The sequence below is a fragment of the Hyla sarda genome, chromosome 2 (assembly GCF_029499605.1).
Source record: "Hyla sarda isolate aHylSar1 chromosome 2, aHylSar1.hap1, whole genome shotgun sequence".
Taxonomy (NCBI): Eukaryota; Metazoa; Chordata; class Amphibia; order Anura; family Hylidae; genus Hyla; species Hyla sarda.
The window spans coordinates 246,663,883-246,680,586 of NC_079190.1; the positions used below are offsets into that span (position 1 = coordinate 246,663,883).

At 44.8% G+C, this 16,704-nt stretch overlaps 1 protein-coding gene across 22 annotated transcripts in view; it reads left to right on the forward strand.

The window, feature by feature from the left end:
• The window catches only part of TEX14 (testis expressed 14, intercellular bridge forming factor), a 536,718-nt gene that overhangs the window by 448,892 nt on the left and 71,122 nt on the right, over nt 1-16,704 (forward strand). For all 22 annotated transcript variants that reach the window (XR_008888708.1, XM_056556863.1, XM_056556851.1 and 19 more), the window contains one exon: nt 554-708. Coding sequence is in view for 21 of the 22 variants with exons in the window: in XM_056556863.1 (XP_056412838.1) it covers nt 554-708 (155 nt within the window). In the remaining variant the exon portion in view is untranslated. The remainder of the gene's footprint in view (nt 1-553; nt 709-16,704) is intronic.

Here is a 16,704-nt window from a genome sequence, read left to right on the forward strand (position 1 = left end):
AAAAACACTTATACTTTTTAATATGGAAAAAAACTGACAAAACCGTACAAGACGCAAAACGGATGAAACCGGATGCATCTTTTGGCATACGGTTTTCAATGGAGAGTCAATGCATATGATTTTCAATACAGTTCCGTACGGTTTTCAAATTGAAAGCGTATATGGGAACTGTATTGCAAAAATGTGGTGTGAACCCAGCCTAACCCAAAGACAAGTGCAGTTCCTTCCTAAGCATGTCCATTACTGTCTGGCAGGTAGGTGCTAAAATCACCTTATGGTGGATAACCCATTTAATGGCTAAAACGTGACAAATATTAAAAAAACTGAATCATGTGTTTTTTACCCTAAGCTTACAGGTACCTCAAACCACACCAACCACACCCACATGCTATGGAAGTACATGATAGAATATATATTTATCAAGAGCAGCTTGCTTACAGGAGATCTTAGAATGATTATAATTTTAAGATCTATAAGAATTATTATAATGTAGCAAAATCATCAATGTCCATTTTAATCCATAATAAATAGTTAATCTGTATTTGTATTACAGGGAACCATATGTTGGATGCAATATCTAAAAGAAGATTCTTTCAGGAAAACCAGTTAAAAAGCCCTAGCACTCTTTATGACAAACGTATTTCTTCTCATTCTTCAAGCTGCAATGTTTCAACAAGTAAAACATCAGAATGCTTTTTTTCTGCTATGGTAATGTGAAGTTTGAAGTTTTTAAACCTTTTTCTTTTTTTCCCTTTTTTTAAGGGGTTAAAATATCCTGAAATTATACAGAAGTATTAAATAGGGAAGTGGATATGGTGGTTAGATTGTATTTGTAGATACATAGATAGATAGATGGATATGCACATACAATGTATTCACCAGCATTTTACCCTTAGAAATATCATAAAACAAGTTATCTGTATATATATATATATATATATATATATATATATATATATATATATATATATATATATAAGCAAGCATGGCCAAGCATGCTGGGAGTTGTAGTTTTCCAACAGCTGGATTCGGCTGTCCAGGTATGTTGAGAGTTGTAGTTTTGCAACAGCTGAAGAGCCACAGGTTAGGAAACACTGCTCTATAGCATAAATTAGAGCATATAAAATAAAGCAAAACATGAGTATAGGTTATGTTATATGTTATATTTACCCTAATAGTGGTCCAAGTCTGTGTTGTTGTTTGGCACATATATGAGGTTCTCAGGAGGGGTTGTATGGGTATGGCACATGAGAAATTGAGGTTGTCAGGGTAGTATAGGTATTATACATCAGTAATGAAAATTGTCAGAGGTCATATACACTGTTCAAAAAAATAAAGGGAACACTTAAACAACACAATGTAACTCCAAGTCAATCACACTTCTGTGAAATCACACTGTCCACTCAGGAAGCAACACTGATTGACAATCAATTTCATATGCTGTTGTTCAAATAGAACAGACAGCAGGATGAAATTAAAGGCAATTAGCAAGACACCCCCACAGTGTGGTGGTGACCACAGACCACTTCTCAGTTCCTATGCTTCCTGACTGATGTTTTGGTCACTTTTGAATGCTGGCAGTGCTTTTGCTCTAGTGGTAGCATGAGACGGAGTCTACAACCCACACAAATTGCTCAGGTAGTGCAGCTCATCCAGGATGGCACATCAATGCGAGCTGTGGCAAGAAGGCTTTTTGTGTCTGTCAGCGTAGTGTCCAGAGCATGGAGTCGCTACCAGGAGTAAGGTCAGTACATCAGGAGATGTGGATGCTGTAGGAGGGCAACAACCCAGCAGCAGGACCGCTACCTCTGCCTTTGTTCAAGGAGGAGCACTGCCAGAGCCCTGCAATATGACCTCCAGGAGGCCACAAATGTGCATGTGTCCATTCAAATGATCAGAAACAGACTTCATGAGGGTGGTATTGTTAAGGATTAGCTAATGTGCGGTCTTAATCTCTGAGTGACTAACGCTGTAATTATTTCCGACGTAAGAAAATTCACACCAAGCCAGGTTGATATGGGTTCCCTCCTCGGTACCCCAGGGAGTTCTGTTTATTACAGGAAGTAAATTTGGTTTTTACAAACTGAGAAAAAGGGGAGGGTGAAAGGTAAAATTATGTATCGTTCTATATGCTGATTGGTCATTTGAGCGTGGCATAGCATAAGTAATTATCTTGCAAGTCCTCTTAGCTTAAGATTTCAGCATCTTTCCACAAAGTCCAATGTTTAGACGTCTTGTATCCATAGTCTCCATCTCAAGGCTCTAGTCTTAGTTACAGGCAAAGCGATAAGATGAAATGTTTTGCATTTAGCATTCTGATGTATCTGGGTTAAAGGATAAGGGAAGATATTTTTCCAGCAGCAATGGCATTTTAATATTAATATATTGATCAGTCATTAGAAACATAAGGCTCATTCCTATCAGTATGAGGGCCAGATATCCACAGGTGGGGTTGTGCTTACAGCCCAACACCGTGCAGGATGTTTGACATTTGCCAGAGAACACCAAGATTGGCAAATTCACCACTGTGCTCTTTACAGATGAAAGCAGGTTCGCACTAAGCACATGTGACAGACATGACAGAGTCTTGAGATGCTGTGAAGAACTTTCTGCTGCCTGCAACATCCTCCAGCATGACCGGTTTGGTGGTGGGTCAGTAATGGTGTGGGGTGGCATTTCTTTGGGGGGCTGCACAGCCCTCCATGTGCTTGCTAGAGGTAGCCTGGCTGCCATTAGGTACCGAGATGAGATCCTCAGACCCCTTGTGAGACCATATGCTGGTGCGGTTGGCCCTGGATTCCTCCTAATGCAAGATAATGCTAGACCTCCTGTGGCTGGAGTGTGTCAGCAAATCCTGCAAGAGGAAGGCATTGATGCTATGGACTGGCCCGCCCGTTTCCCAGACCTGAATCCAATTGAGCACATCTGGGACATCATGTCTCGCTCCATCCACCAATGCCATGTTGCACCACAGACTGTTCAGGAGCATGCCCAGGCATTGTAGGGAGGTCATACGAGCACGTGGAGGCCACACACACTACTGAGCCTCATTTTAACTAATTTTTTTCCAAGAATCATTTTTATTGAATTTTAACAATATAAACAGTCCGGGCATACCCGGAATAAACAATAGAAAGTGGTAGCCACCATTAACAAGAGCAAACAAATGCAGTCCGTCAGAACGAGTCATTGAGTCATCACTGAAAAAGTCTGCAAGCTGTGCAAATTGAGATGTTACATATATGCAGCAAGTAATATTGTGAACACCAATGGATATAGCGGTAATGGAATAACACCAAGGGAGACGCATTGGGGCTTTAAGGCCCTCCATATTGGCGAGACAGTGGGGGAGGATTGTGAGGTAATGACTAGTGGGGAGGGAAAGGAAGGTTGTGGTACCATGGGGGAGGCGACCTACGGGAAGGGGGGGGGGATAGATGGAAGCTAAGAATTAGGGAATTTGAGCATATTGAGAGGACAACCACAGGGACCAAGTTCTCTTAAATTTAAGGTAAGTAGACTTGCCCATTGAAATGACACTTTCATATGAGCATGTTAGATTGAGAGATGCTATGACATCTTGTACGGACGGGATTCTAACAGATTTCCACTCTGGTCAAAATGGTCTTGACAGTAGCACACGATACACAAGAGTCCCCTATAATCTCGGTGAAGTTTATCTATGCCCATCAGAAGTAGTACTTGTTGTGGAGACCAGTCAGAGTAATCAGGCATTATTTCTTGGAAAAGAGCCCTACACTCTCCCCAGTAGGTCTGCAGGAGCGGGCATGACCATAAGATGTGGAACAGCATACCTCTATCACCGCATCCTCTCCAACATACATAAGAAGCTGTGGGGTATATGCGAGCCAGTCGATCGGGTGTGTAGTACCACCAAAGTGTCGTCTTTTTAATTGCCTCTATGTGGGTGGTGCATTTCAAGTACTTCTGAGACGTTTGAAATGCAGATAAGCACTCCTCATCCATAAAGGTGAGGCGTAGATCCGACTCCCAGCTCCTCAGGGTATGGAACTTGTGGAAGTGAGCAGTGTGTAATAGAACATTGTACAAAGTTTTCAGTCCCTTCTTACCCCTAGAAACATGAATGTATGTAACCGGATCTCTGCGTAGGGGCGAGGGCGTCAGAGAGTTTACTAAGTGTCTAATTTGGAGATATTTAAAAAGTCTGAGTTGGGGAGTCCGTACAAGTCACTCAACTGGGCGAATGAGTGGAGTGTATGGCCGTCCATCAGGTCGCCCACTGTAGCTATCCCCTTTTCCTCCCAGCGTCTAAAATCCATATCAGGAAGAAGAGCACGGATGAAGGTGAAAGGTAAGGCTTGCTGTAGGCAGGAAATGTTGGATTGTGCCAGTGTATGAAATTCTACCCAAGCAGCTAATGAGGCTGACACTACAGGACCCAGGTCAGTAGGGGTTTGGACTTGCTAGAAAGGGGTGAGGAGCAAATCCGGTAAGGAGAAGGGTCTTGCCATGTAACATTCCAGGTGAACCCATGGACTGGAAGCATCGAGGGTGAACCATCCTGTCAGGACGGACACCAATGTGGACAGGTAGTAGTAGTGTAGGTTGGGTAAAGCTAGAACTCCCTGATGCCCATCTCTAGACAAGATGGAGCGTGCTATGCAAGGTTTCCCCTGGGCCCATATGAATGTCGTAAGCATGGAGTGTGATTGCCTGAAAAATTCAGAGGGCAGGCGGATCGGTAGTGAGCGGAACAGGTACAAGAATCTAGGGAGGAGTAGCATTTTGAAAGTCACTATGCGGCCAGTCCAGGAGATGTCATGCTGGATAAGTCGAGTCATTTCTGTACGAATTGAGGAGAGATGGGGAAGATAATTTAATCTGTAAAGGTCTGCGGGAGACCGGGCCAGGGTGATACCTAAGTACTTAATGCCTACTGGTTGCCAATCAAAGGCATAAGTATTTTTAAAGCTCGTTAATAACCGGGTGGGAAGATTTATAGGAAGGGCCTGGGTTTTGGATGAATTTAAGTGGTAGTGTGAGAGGTAGTGCCGAATTGATCGATTAGGGACATAACAGCTGGTAAAGAGTGTTCAGGGTGGGTGAGGGTGAGGAGCACATAGTCTGTGTAAAGGGATATCTTATGGGGGCATCCTCCAAAACCTCTACTCCGGTTATTTGTGGGTTCTCTCTAATCGCTTGGGCTAGGGGTTCCAAGGCTAGAATGAATATTAGGGGAGACAGGGGACATCCCTGTCGAGTGCCGTTCGTGAGAGTGAATTTGTGAGAGAGTGCACCATTAACGTATTCCTTGGCCGAGGGGTTATTGTATAGAGCAGTTATGACAGTGAGGATGGGGCCGCTGAACCCCAATTTATGTAGCACCGAGAAGGCAAACTCCCACCTAAGGTGGTCGAACGTCTTCTCGGCGTCGAGGGATAGAGCTAGGACCGGAAGGTCGCGGGCCACTGCTAGATGCACAAGTCCTAACGCACGTCTAGTATTGTAGTAGGCCTGTCTACAAGGGATAAAGCCCGTTTGGTCCGAGGCTATTAGGGAGGGTAATATAGGGGCTAGTCTATTGGCGATAATTTTGGCAAAAATCTTAACATCGGTATTAAGGAGGGAAATTGGGCGAAAGTTTTGGGGACGGTCGGGGGGCTTACCAGGTTTGGGTATGGTCACAATGAGGGCCTGCATATTTTCACCGGGGAAGGCGCCTAGTACAAGGACCTGTTAAAAAAAAAAACTACAAAGGTGCGGGGATAAAACGGCGCTAAAGCGTTACTAATAGTGATTAGCAATGCCGTCCGGGACGGGGCCTTATCAGTTAGAAGTTGTTTAATAACCAGGGTGACTTCTTGTGGCGTGATAGGGTTATTAAGCCTGGAGATCTGCTGGGGCGGCAAAGAGGGGAGGGGCATAGAAGACAAGAAAGTGTCGATCATGGAGAGGACATTAGAGGGGGTAGGGATAGTGTCTTTCAAATTATAGAGGCTGGCATAATAATCGCGAAACTCTTGGGCAATTGCGGATGGTGTGTATACCTTATGGTTAGTGTGGGGATGTAGGAGGTTGGGAATCCTGGATCTAGCATGTTGGGCCTTCAAGCGGGCCACTAACAGTTTACCTGCTTTGTTGCTTGACGAGTAATAAGTCGCTCTGGTTTTGCGGTAAGATTTCTCATAAGAGGTCGGGAGGAGGGCCCTAAACTTCTGTCTAAGGTCTTTCAGTTTAGCAGCCAGGGAGGGGGAGGGGTTATCTATGTTATCCCTCTCTACTGTTTTCAGCTCGGTCAGATTCTCTTCTATCTGGCTATTTCTCTGTCTTTTCAACTGGGCCCCCTGTTTAATAAATGAGCCTCGAATACATGCCTTATGGGCGTTCCATAAAGTACACGCAGATACCGGGGCGGCTTCATTCAGCGCGAAATAGTCAGAGATATCTTTTTCTATCTGGGTTCGGGAGGTGGGATGGGAGAGAAGGAAAGGGTCGCTCCTCCACAAATATGTGGGGGGGGGGGGGAGTTGAGGCGTTCGTGTAGGGTAAGAGTGATAGCAGCATGGTCGGACCACTGGATGATTTCAATAGAGGAGGTAAGAGATATAGGGAGTACCGATCTATCAATGAGAAATAGGTCTATCCGGGAATACACATTATGAACCCCGGAGTGGAAGGTGTATTCACAATCGAGCGCATGATGGGAGCGCCAGACGTCATACAAGTCCTCAGTCCAAAGCAAATCCGCCAGTGGTGCGAGATGTCGGGTGGTTGGGGATGTAGAATCTACTTGTGGGTCTACCATAGTGTTGAAATCCCCGCACAGGATCAGTTTGCCCTCCCGTATGGGGCGGAGTGTACGCAGAAGGGATTTCAGGAAGCGTAGTTGGAGGGTATTAGGGGCGTATAAGGCTACCAACGTATACATCACACTGTTCATTGTACAGACCAGGATCACGTATCTCCCCTTGGAGTCAGAGACTAGTTTGATGACAGAGAAAGCGACCGTATTCCCTATCGCCATCGCCACCCCCTTATTTTTGTTGTGTGAATGTGAGTGGAAGATGTGAGGATATAATCTGTGGGAGAGTCTGAAGGCATCTTCAGGTAGAAGATGGGTCTCCTATATGCAAATAACATCCCCTCCTAAAGCTATCGGTTGCCTCCACATGCGAGAGCCTTTCATCGGGCTATTGAGACCATTGGTGTTCATACTAATAAATTTCAGCACCATTATATACTAGTAAAAACAACAGAATGCGAGAAATATATAGGCAGTAACAGTGTGAGGAGAAGACACCTCCCAGCGAGGGCGCTTCTCCAGGTGTGGCACTGGACATGCGGTACGGAGGATCATGGAAACGGTCAGCATTAACAGGTGGATTAAAAGAAAAGTTAAACAAGGAGACAACAAATAAACAAAATGCAATGTAAAGGATACACAGTAAGGAAGTGAGGGATGGAAGGCCATCTCTCAGTCTGGGGTCAGAGTCTCGTTTGCAGCCCTCTGCTGCAGTCATCAAAGCGAATCAGCAATAAGCGGACTCCCGACTCAGATAAGTCACAATGTCCCATCCAGCCAAATTCACGCAGTGGACCAGTCCTCGCGCAACTTTGCAGGAGTCGAGCCAGGAAGGACTGAGACAGGAATATTCCAGCTTGTCAGAAGGTGTTTACATATTGCTAGTAACTTACACAGCATTTTCTATGGTGCTGCTACACTAACATCATTGAGCGCCATGAAAATTCTGGATGTGGAGCAGAGATTCTAACAGTCCCTGCTTCCCTAAATGATCAATAAGCTAGGAATGTGCTTGACCAAGGGAATCTGTGCACTGGCTTCAGGGTATGTTGGCACGCTTCATATATGTTGAGGGTTTTATGCTACAGATTTTGTGTTGGGTAAGGGTTTGTTTACACATAGTTTATACGCTGCAGATTTTTTGCTGGTCATTTGCTGTGTGAATCAAAGTAATTAAAATTGAACACAGCATAAAATATGTAGCATAAAATCCATAGCATATACATTATGTGTGAACTGAGGCCTAGTGCCCCTGGCTGTATCAGCACCAGAACCCCCAAGCACAGCACCCACTCCCCCTCGCCTTCATCAATGCCCTAACACCCCGTCTTTCCTCTTTCCTTTTCTTATTCTTCCGGCTCAGACCGCCATGACAACTTTCTCCAACCAAAACCTCATCTCTTTAACATCTGCAGACAAACATGTTAGACTCCACATTTGTAGGTAGCAAGATTGTCGGGGGTTTAATAACTCATTTATGAATTATTAATTATGGTCAACAAAAATATGAAAAATATTATGAATTGCCAAAAATATACAAACAATGCAATTCACCATATCTGGGCCCGACTATTTTCCCAGATATGAGTTCTTTAGTAGTGGTAGAGTAACTTTTGCAATATAATAAAATAATAACGCAGTTATTATGAAAATGATATGTACATTTATTTGTTACAGTTGATTAAACATTAAGGAGAGTAATGATAAAAGAAATTATATAACAAATATCCATGACATAATGTCAGATTTAGGCTATGATGTATTAATATATTTTGTTAATAATTAAACCTAATCACAGAAGTGGGTTAGTTCAGATATCAGTATATTACTTTGTGTAGAGATCATCACATTATATGATATTCTATGGGCATATTACCTCTAGATACATAAAATGGGAATAAACCCCCGCCCAGTCCTAACCACAACTTTTCCTGGTAAGATACACTATTAAAATATACCATTTATTAGGAATACTTAACCTCCCTGGCGGTATGATTCTGTCTGGAAATGTGTACCAAAAGCGGTACAATTTTTTTTAACTGAATTTCACATCTCCCTCCGCCCATTTCACATCTCCCCCGTCACATTCCCCTCTCCCTTGTCACATCCCCCGTCACATTCTCCCCCCTCCTTGTCACATTCTCCCCCCTCCTTGTCACATTCTTCCCCCCTTGTCACATTCTCCCCCTTCATGTTACATTCCCCTCCCCCTGTCACATCCCCCCCCTTGTCACATCCCCCCTTCATGTCACATTCCCCTCCCCCCCTGTCACATCCCCCCTTCATGTCACATTCCCCTCCCCCCCTGTCACATCCCCCCCTGTCACATTCCCCCCCAGTCACATTCCCCCCCAGTCACATTCCCCCCCTGTCACATCCCCCCCCCTGTCACATTCCCCCCCTGTCACATTCCCCCCCTGTCACATTCATCCCCCTTCTCACCTTGTCCTGCAGCAAATACACTAGGTTTGCCGGGCAGATTTCAAACCTAGTGTATTTGCTGCAGAACAAGCCCTTTCCCCTTCAGCCAATCACAGGCTTTACACCACTGCGGCCTGTGATTGGCTGAAAAGTGAAAGGTCCTAGAAGATGAATAGTGAAGAGAGGACACCCCGGACCGCACGGAGGGGAACGGCATCTGCAGGGACCGGGACTAGGTGAGCAAAAGTTTTTTTTATTTTACTACTTCCTTTTACACTTAGCTCAGTGTTTTTCTACCAGGGGGCCTCCAGCTGTTGTGAAACTACTACTCCCAGCATGCCCGGACAGCCTTTGGCTGTTCGGGCATGCTGAGAGTTGTAGTTTTGCAACAGCTGGAGGCCCCCTGGTAGGGAAACACTGACTTTCAGTATTTTTCTTTACCTGCTCTGGCCAGCCCCCGCAACGGGAGCCGACCAGAGCAGATAATCGTATGTTTTCCCGGGGGGGCGCATCGCTATATTGCATTGCTTTTGCGATATATCATGCAGCCCGGCCGGGAACTCTGCAATTCTACCCCGAGCGTGACTCGGGGTTACCGATCCTGGCAGGGAAAATTAACCCCGAGTCACGCTCGGGATTACCGCTCAGGAGGTTAAAGTAAGTTTTCTCGTGGTGATTATTATTATGTCATGTGTACAAGCAGAGGATTGGATCCCCTCAGACTATGCTAATATGCAATATGATCATCGCATTAATCCCCATAAGATGTCCCGTTCATCTGCAGTAGAAGGGGGTGGCTTATATACTACTGTTACCATCTCACAATTGAGGATATATATATATATATATATATATATATATATATATATATATATATATATAATAAGCCGGTCTGCTCATAAACATTACATAATTGTCCACATTAAAATGAGGTAACTTAATCAAATAAGAAACCTGTGTATCTTACCGAGAGCACTTCTGGATAAAAGAAAGATGGCTGCCTGGACTCCATGGGAACACCTGTATTCATAACCAGTTTAGCAGGGAAGAATGGGCTTATGGACTAAAGTATTTCTCCCTGACTCTTCATGACTCAGCCCCTTTCAGGTAGCCTCTTTAATCTTCTGTGATGAAGATGGGGTGCCTCTGTCTGTCCGTCTGTGAGTGTCCTGGGTCTGCTTTTTAACTTGTTGTCAGTCTTAAGGGTCCACCCAAGTCATAATGTATTATCCAATGATGACTGGTGGGTGTGTGTATGGAGATCAGGGCTAGTCACATGTCTAGTTTCATGACATCACAGCTTAACATTAACCCCTTAAGGACCAGGCCATTTTACACCTTAGGACCAGTGCGTTTTTTGAACATCTGACCACTGTCACTTTAAACATTAATAACTCTGGGATGCTTTTACCTATCATTCTGATTCCGAGATAGTTTTTTCGTGACATATTCTACTTTATGTTATTGGTAAAATTTTGTCGATACTTGCATCGTTTCTTAGTGAAAAATTCCAAAATTTTATGAAAAAGTTGAAAATTTAGCATTTTCTAACTTTGAAGCTCTCTGCTTGTAAAGAAAATGGATATTCCAAATAAAAAAAAAATTTGATTCACATATACAATATGTCTACTTTAGGTTTGCATCATAAAATTGACAAGTTTTTACTTTTGGAAGACACAACAAAGTTCAGCAGCAATTTTCCAATTTTTCACAACATTTTCAAACTCACTATTTTTCAGGGACCAGTTCAGGTTTGAAGTGGATTTGAAGGGTCTTCATATTAGAAATACCCCATAAAAGACCCCATTATAAAAACTGCACCCCAAAGTATTCAAAATGACATTCAGTCAGCGTTTTAACCTTTTAGGTGTTTCACAGGAATAGCAGCAATGTGAAGGAGAAAATTCACAATCTTCATTTTTTACACTTACATTTACTTGTAGATCCAATTTTTGAATTTTTACAAGGGTTAAAAGGAGAAATGTATACTTGTATTTGTAGCCCAATTTCTCTCGAGTAAGCACATACCTCATATGTCTATGTAAATTGTTCGGCAGGTGCAGGGACGTAACAAGGAATAAAGTGAGCCTTAATACCTCATAGGTGTTTCATGACTTTTGCATATGTAAAAAAAAAATATATAATTTTCACAAAAATGTGTGTTTCCCCCCAAATTTCACATTTTTGCAAGGGTTAATAGCAGAAAATCCCCCCAAAAATTTGTAACCCCATCTCTTCTGAGTATGGAGGTACCCCATAAGTTGACCTGAAGTACACTACGGGCGAACTACAATGCTCAGAAGAGAAGAGTCATATTTGGCTTTTTGAGAGCAAATTTTGGTCGGGGGGCATGTCGCATTTAGGAAGCCCCTATGGTGCCAGAACAGCAAAAAAAAAACACATGGCATACCATTTTGGAAACTAGACCCCTTGAATAACGTAATAAGGAATAAAGTGAGCCTTAATACCCCACAGGGGTTTCACGACTTTTGCATATGTAAAAAAAAAAAAAAAATTACACTAAAATGTGTGTTTCCCCCCAAATTTCACATTTTTGCAAGGGTTAATAGCAGAAAATACCCCCCAAAATTTGTAACCCCATCTCTTCTGAGTATGGAGGTACCCCATAAGTTAACCTGAAGTGCACTACGGGCGAACTACAATGCTCAGAAGATAAGCGCTGCGGAATCTGTAGGCGCTATATATATAAATAAAATAAAGAGAAGGAGTCATATTTGGCTTTTTGAGAGCAAATTTTGGTCGGGGGTCATGTCGCATTTAGGAAGCCCCTATGGTGCCAGAACAGCAAAAAAAAAAACACATGGTATACCATTTTGGAAACTAGACCCCTTGAGGAACGTAATAAGGAATAAAGTGAGCCTTAATACCCCACAGGGGTTTCACGACTTTTGTATGCATGCTCAGCGAAACGCGTTGCATCTAATAAATCCATTGATTTTATCTGGCTCCCTGATGGTTCCTCTCTGCGCCGGACTAACTTCTGAATTTACGGTCATTCTGTTTTGATTCTACTTCCACCCAGAAGGGCTGCAGTGGACCAACACATATATTCATTCTATGCTTTACCTTGTTTTGTGTGGGCGCACAACCAACTCCGGTAAGCGGCTTGGGAATTACCTTCCCCTTCCCCCACTAACAAGACCTGCTGATCCCGCACATGAGGCACCTTCCTCCCTCTCTCTACATTCTGGGAATGTGATATGTGTGGCCGTCCCTAACCTGTTGCCTCAAATGCGCACCCGCTCAGGTGGAGAGAGAGCGCTGCGCATTTGAGGCAACATAAAAAAGTCCCCGATGATAGTGACTCAGTGACCTATGACCCATTTTTGAAAAAAACACCCCCAGAGGTCTTATCAGGTTATCTATTTTTTTCAGTTTTTTGGGGGCAATTTAGAGGTTTTAGGAGGTTAACAATTTGGAATGTACTCTGGACTTGGTACATTGGTCAAATTATGGAAAATTAAACTGAAAAGGGAAAATTTAGGGCTCCATGGAAGTGTGATACTCCCTGAAGCAGCCCATGCAGAGGCCCGGATTATCTGGGGAAGTGTCGCACTGATACGTGGTATCCTTCCGTATCCCCCTCCTGCTACACACTCTGCATCTTTTCTTGGTTCGTCCCTTCTTTCCACTGTGGGGGATCACACCTGGAAAGTGTTGGCCTGGGACGATCCTGGCGCCTATAACTCCAGACCCTTGGGAAGTCCGGCCTGCTCTTTCCCGGTTGCCAAAGATCAGGAACCTTAGGACTTCTTCTTGGTACTGGAGGAATGTCCCTGTGTTGCCAGCATACTGGGATAGTACAAAAGTGTTGTACATGGCAAACTGTACCAAGTAGACCGCAACTTTTTTGTACCATGCCAGTGTTTTCCGCATGGCGTTATATGGCTTAAGGACTTGATCTGAGAGATCAACTCCCCCCATATACCGATTGTAGTCCAGAATACAATCAGGCTTGAGGACCGGTCCCACGGTACCTCACACAGGGACAGGGGTGCTGCTGTTCCCATGAATAGTGGTCAGCATAAGGATATCCCTCTTATACTTCACCAACAACAGGTTATCATGGGTCAGGGCACGGGACTCACCCTTGGGGATAGGCGTCTGGTCCAAATTTAGAGGGAGGCCACTCTGGTTCTTCCGCACGGTCCCACAAGCGGACGTGGATCTGGTGGAAAGGGATTTCAACAGAGGGATGCTGGTATAAAAGTTATCCACGTGTACGTGGAAACCCTTATCCAGCAATGGGTGCACAAAGTCCCAAACAAGTTTCCTGCTAACACCCAGAGTGGGGGGACATTCTGGGGGTTCAATACGAGAATCTCGTCCCTCATACACTATAAACTTGTAAGTGTACCCGGAGGTACTCTCACAAAGTTTATAGAGCTTCACGCCATACCGCGCCCTCTTCGAGGGAATATACTGGCGGGAGATGAGTCTCCCCATAAAACTGATGAGAGACTAATCTATCGAGAGGTCCCTGAGCGGTAGGTAGGCCTCCAAAAATTTGGCCCCAAAGTAATCGATGACCGGCCTCACTTTGTAAAGCCGGTCATGGGCGGGATCACCTCGGGGCGGACATGCCGCATTATCTGCATAATGCAGGCATTTCCGAATGGCCTCGAACCGCCTCCGTGTCATGGCCATACTGTAAAGCGGGGTCTGATAGAGGACGTCCCCGCTCCAGTAATGATGAGCACTTGGTTTTTTGTCCAGGCCCATATGCAGCGTGAGGCCCCAAAATGTCCTCATTTCCGCTGCATCAATGGCGCGCCATTCATTGGGCCTGGCCAAAAGCGAATCGGGGTGGTGGGCAATGAACTGCTGGGGATACATGTTCGTTTGCTCCATTATGTGATTGACCAGGCTGTCACTGAAAAAAAACTTTAAAAAGTCCAGATCAGTGAAGCCAGCCGTGTCATTCCGGATTCCTGAGTCGCCAACAAACTCAGGAATCCGTGGCTGATAACCCTCTGGGGGGCTCCGGTGCACTTGTCTGGGGGGCCGGACTCCTATTACGAGCGGCATTGCCACTCGTACTAGTGTCGGCCACTGGGTCACTCTCATGGGGGGTGCGTGGCCTCGCCTGGCGGCGTCTCCGCCGCCTTACAGGGGACTCATCATCACTACTAGATGATGAGGAGGACGAGGAAGAACACAAAAATGTAGGATCTTCCTCGTCCTCACTGGCAGAGTCGGAGGCTAAAAAAGCGTAAGCCTCCGCTACCGAAAATGCCCGGCGGGCCATCGCCTTTTTTCTATGGTGGCGGGGGGAGCAGTGGCAGGGGGGAGGGGGTGTGTGCGGGGGTGGCGGGGAAGTATGTACTGTGTGGTGCTTGGTGTAGAAAGTGTATAACAGTAATGAAAAAAAAAATAAAAGAAGCTGCGGCCCAAAAAAAAAAAGGGGTGACACACGCAGCTCCCTGAACCCCTAATAGGACCTGGAGTCAGGGATCAGACCCTATTAGGACCCTTGGGGACCTATTAGGGGGTTGGGGGGGGGGTGGACTTTTTAAACTTTTTTTTTTTTACTCTTTCAACTTTATTAACCCCTACCTGTCCCTGCAATCTGCTGTCCCTATTCTAAGGCTCCTGAGGGGGCTCCGGTGCTCCGAGGGGGGATCCACGGTCTTCTCCTCACTGCTGCACATGCTGACTGAACACAGAGAGCGGGTGCAGCAGCGGGAAGGGACTGTTAACCCCTCCTCTGCCGCACTGCTATTGGCTGGACGATTGGCGGCCAATAGCAGCGTTGCTGGGGAGGTGACAGTATTGCCACCTCTCCCCAGCAACGGGAGGTGATTGGCGGTGTATCGTACACCGCCGATCACCATCTAGTTCCGGGTCATTGGGTCACCACTGACCCGAATGACCGGGATCACCGCAGATCGCCCGCGCGATTTCGCGGACGATCTGCGGCGATCACCGACATGTGGGGGTCCCGGGACACCTGCTGAACGATTTCAGCAGGCGTCCGGTTTCGCAACCTGCTCTGTGCGCGGCAGGATGCGAAATTCCCACGGACATACTCATACGTGCCTGGTCCTTAAGACCCAGGGCGCAGGGACGTACTCATACGTGCTTGGTCCTTAAGAGGTTAATTTACTCTTTATATACTATGTGATTAAATTCACCATAAGGGATAAATATCTATACCAGGTATTATGGCGACTATATTTTCATAATACGCTATATTGTTCCCGATGGATAATATTAATCATGAATTAATCCATCAGGCAACACCAATTATATTATTGGACATCCCACACATTATTTAAACACCTGAATACAGCATTTAGCTATATAGCTGTATACACAATCATACTAAACGTTATAATGCCACTATTTATCATATATATATATATATATATATATATATATATAAAAGGGGTCAGTACTTTCCTCAGGGAGAGGACACCTCTTCAGGTGTAACGGAGATTCAGGTTAGGCCATTTAGCACTCCGCAGGCATTCTGGGTAGGGGAATATGCAAAGCAGCTCATTACACAACCTTTTCAGGTAGTGTTCCCTGGTATCAGCTTAGCTCCTGTTAAGGAATATAAAAAGCTGAATGGGATATATGCCAAGCCAGACTACTCCCCAAAAGGGAAGTTTCGACCCATCTGCAGACAGCTGTTTCGGGGTTTTTGCCCCTCGTCAGTACAGAGCAGGGTGATCTGGCTTGGCTGTGGTGAGAGGCCTGAGGCTGTAAAAGGGGTCACTACCTGAAAAGGTTGTGTAATGAGCTGCTTTGCATATTCCCCTACCCAGAATGCCTGCGGAGTGCTAAATGGCCTAACCTGAATCTCCTTTACACCTGAAGAGGTGTCCTCTCCCTGAGGAAAGTACTGACCCCTTTTACAGCCTCAGGCCTCTCACCACAGCCAAGCCAGATCACCCTGCTCTGTACTGACAAGGGGCAAAAACCCCGAAACAGCTGTCTGCAGATGGCTCGAAACTTCCCTTTTGGGGAGTAGTCTGGCTTGGCATATATCCCATTCAGCTTTTTATATTCCTTAACAGGAGCTAAGCTGATACCAGGGAACACTACCTGAAAAGGTTGTGTAATGAGCTGCTTTGCATATTCCCCAATATATATATATATATATATATTGTTAAATATATCAATATTGTATAATAGGGAAAGATAGCATATTCATGCTACAAAGATCATATTATGAGATCATCTGTTTTTATGAAGACATTATATGTTAGCCTTTAAGTCACCCTTTGGTCTGGCTCAAACTAATCATTGTATATTGCCTTTTTTCTCAGGGATCTGTCCTTTTACACATAGTCTGAGAAAAGACAATACCTATTGAAACTTCTCGGGCATCTCAAATAGATGGCCAGATACAGATAAATAGAATGCAAATATGACCTATTGTTAAAAACACACACACATACATACATACATCTGTTTCCAGGTGTGTATAGCAAAGACCACTCATTGTGTACAGACAATACGTTTTTACACTC